General features: G+C 44.9%; 1 protein-coding gene across 1 annotated transcript; it reads right to left on the bottom strand.

Annotated features, from left to right (window-relative positions):
* Positions 1–521: 521 nt before the first annotated feature.
* LOC108261423 (scavenger receptor cysteine-rich type 1 protein M130) lies at positions 522–2,689 on the bottom strand. The gene is made up of 5 exons (XM_053688141.1): positions 2,506–2,689; positions 1,951–2,265; positions 1,546–1,866; positions 1,084–1,398; positions 522–874 (listed from the first exon to the last, which is right to left on the bottom strand). The coding sequence occupies exons 1-5, from the start codon at positions 2,687–2,689 to the stop codon at positions 537–539; spliced, it is 1,473 nt and encodes a 490-aa protein (XP_053544116.1). The 3' UTR covers positions 522–536.
* Positions 2,690–2,999: the final 310 nt, after the last annotated feature.

Below are 2,999 nucleotides of genomic sequence, written 5' to 3'. Positions count from 1 at the left end.
GTTATGATACACCTCCAACCTCCCAGAGCAGCTTCCCTCTCCTCCACTCAGCCTGAGAGACCAGTGCTCTACATCACACACATCACACATGAGGAAACACACCAACGCTGAATAACAGCTCCAGTCACACAGCTCAGTACAACACAATGATACATCAACAAGCACTGACCATCATCTATTAAAACCATCCTACACCTTGGCACTGTTGAATTCTGGATTCTGGTTGGTCAAAGGATGTTCATTAATTTTCTAAAGCAGTCAGCTCTGACAGTATATATGACAAGGTGTAAATTTTTTGGCTAATTTACTTCAAGACGGAAAGAAGAGAAGCTTGTTGTAGAACTCTTCCCTTATCAAGCTGCAGATTTAAGTGTCCTTACTTGAGCAATATTTCTGAAGAGGAAATGAAGAGCATGTTCCATGAGTATGTAGAGACGTTCCATCGTCTGCAGAAATAAAATGCATGAAACAGACTTTTCTCTCTTTCTTATTTTATAGCTGGAATATCTATGCAAATTCCATAGCAATGTATAAAACTAGTAGAGAGAGAGACTCCTCCTACCTGTGCAGGTAATCTGAACCACCTCATCACCATTATCACATCTGTTTTGTCCCCAGGGTGAAGATGGACACTTCAACAGATTAGAGTCGTGTTTCCTACACTTCACATGATCCATCCAGTTAGGAGCAGATTCGACTCTCGCTCTGGCCGAGTCCAAACTCTCGCCTCTTCCACAGTTCAGCTCTCGACACACCATATCTGCTGTTTCTAACTTCATCTCCATCTTGTTGTAACACACATTACCCCAGGTTCCATTGTAGAACACTTCCAGATTCCCCTCACAGCCCTCCATGAGTCGGATCTCTTTAAACTCTGGTGAGAGGATTACATACATTAAAAATCCTGTTTTATTGATTCAGTTAAATATGTGTAATGTTATCTTTATGTAAAAAAAAAAAAACTACATTTACATTTATAAACAGGTAATTACTGTCATGGTGAATTTCAGGAACTTTGGACCTCAGTTTTGAAATACAGACATATTCATATTTACAGGTTTAATCTCAGTCATTACACTGTACCTGAGCACACGACTCCTACGTCCTCCTGGTGTCCACATTCACCCTCTTCACACAGCTGAAATCTGCAGTTCCACAGGGACGTCTCGTTCCCCTCACACTCCACCTCATTCAGCCATATGGACCCAGTTCCAGGACCAAACCAGGCTGGTATGTGGGTACTGAGGGCCACTCCACACTGCAGCTGTCTGCACACCACCTGCGCATCCTCAATATCCCATGAGTCATCACACACTGTCCCCCACGAGCCGCTGTGGAAAACCTCCAGCCTTCCTGCACAGTCTCCCCCAGAACCAACCAGCCTGATGGAGCTGGGGTCTGGATTAAATGTTATAAGTTATATAAAACTAATATACTATTATAACATATTTAATTACTCTGTATATTTAGTAGGATACTTTAGAATTATAAAACATGTATTACTGTTGTTAATAGCTGCTCATTGGTAGGTGTTGTGCTGCTTACCTGAGCAGGTGATGTACAGCTGTTCCCCGGAGCTGCAGTTGACAGGTTGTGCACTGCTGCAGTTCCCCAGATGAGCTTCACTCCCAGAGCAGCTGAAACCCGTTACACACATGTGTTTGTGTTCAGTGGTGGATGGAGAGGAGCGGTAGTTCAGCACGGAGCCACAGCCCAGCTGTCTGCAGAGCACAGACGCCTCAGACAGACTCCACGAGTCCAGGAGAACTCTCCTCCAGTCCTGCCTGAAATAAATCTCCACCTCCCCCTGACACTCGCTCCCTCCAGACAACCGCACTCGCCCCTCATGAAACGCCACGGATGATCCTGAAGCAGAAGAACATCATTTAAATATTCTAATGAACACTGACTTTATTCTCTAACGTGGTGTAGGTGATGTTAATATCTCACCATTACAGATGACTCCAGCATCGTGTTTATGAGAGCATGCAGCTCGACTCCATGATGAGATGCCACATTGTGATAGGTGTGTGTCCTTCCCCTGACAGTCAAACACATCAGCCCAGATGTGGCCACTCCCCTCCCCAAACCAGTCCACCTCCACCACAGCTACAGCACTCCCACAACCCAGCTGTGCACAGAGAACATCTGCAGCTCTCATATCCCAGCCTACAGCACAAACTGTGCCCCACTCACTGAGGTACTGGAGCTCCACTCGACCAGAACAGGAGTCCGGTCCGTTCACCAGCCGCGCCCGTGTGTGACCTGAACAAACAGCCGAGAGCTCAGTGAAAGAGGAAAATTAACAAAGACAGCTTAAAGTTTGATTGACAGGTATGTGTTCTCTATTTAAACAGAAGGTAAATCATGATACTTCACCAGAACATATTACTCCCACATCGTTGTAATGGGAGCAGGTTGAGTGTTTGAGTGAAGATGATGTTGGACAGAAGGTAATCTCAGATTCATTTCCTCTACACTGAAGCTCCTCTGTCCACACCTGACCCTCCCCTCGGACAAAAGCAGCTGATCCCAGCACTTTCACAGGAATCCCACAGCTCAGCTCTCGACACACAACCTCTGCATCCTGCTGGTCAAAGTCAGCATCACACACTGTGAACCAGGAACGTCCATGAAGCACCTCCACTCTCCCAGAGCACCGGTGAGGACCAGCAGTGAGTCTCGACATTCTGTGACCTGTGTTTAATTTAATTGTGTAAATATTGTGCAGATTTTCAATAAGAGAGAGTACCCTTACAAACAAAACCCTACAAGAATCCTGCAGGATTTTCATTTCTCTGCATGATGTTTCCTGCTCTCCTGCAGGAAGATGAAATCCTGCAGGACACATTGACAAACTGTGCAGGAAATTTCTCTAAGTTATAGAACACAATTACTGCAGCTGCATTTTGTTTACTTCCTGTGGTGGCTCACCTATGACTTATTAAATATGAGTCATTAAATTGTGTTTAATTTCTTTTTGCACAATTATACCCACA

Source organism: Ictalurus punctatus, chromosome 19 (assembly GCF_001660625.3).
Source record: "Ictalurus punctatus breed USDA103 chromosome 19, Coco_2.0, whole genome shotgun sequence".
NCBI classification, from domain to species: domain Eukaryota; kingdom Metazoa; phylum Chordata; class Actinopteri; order Siluriformes; family Ictaluridae; genus Ictalurus; species Ictalurus punctatus.
This window is presented reverse-complemented; position numbering and strand designations above follow the sequence as displayed.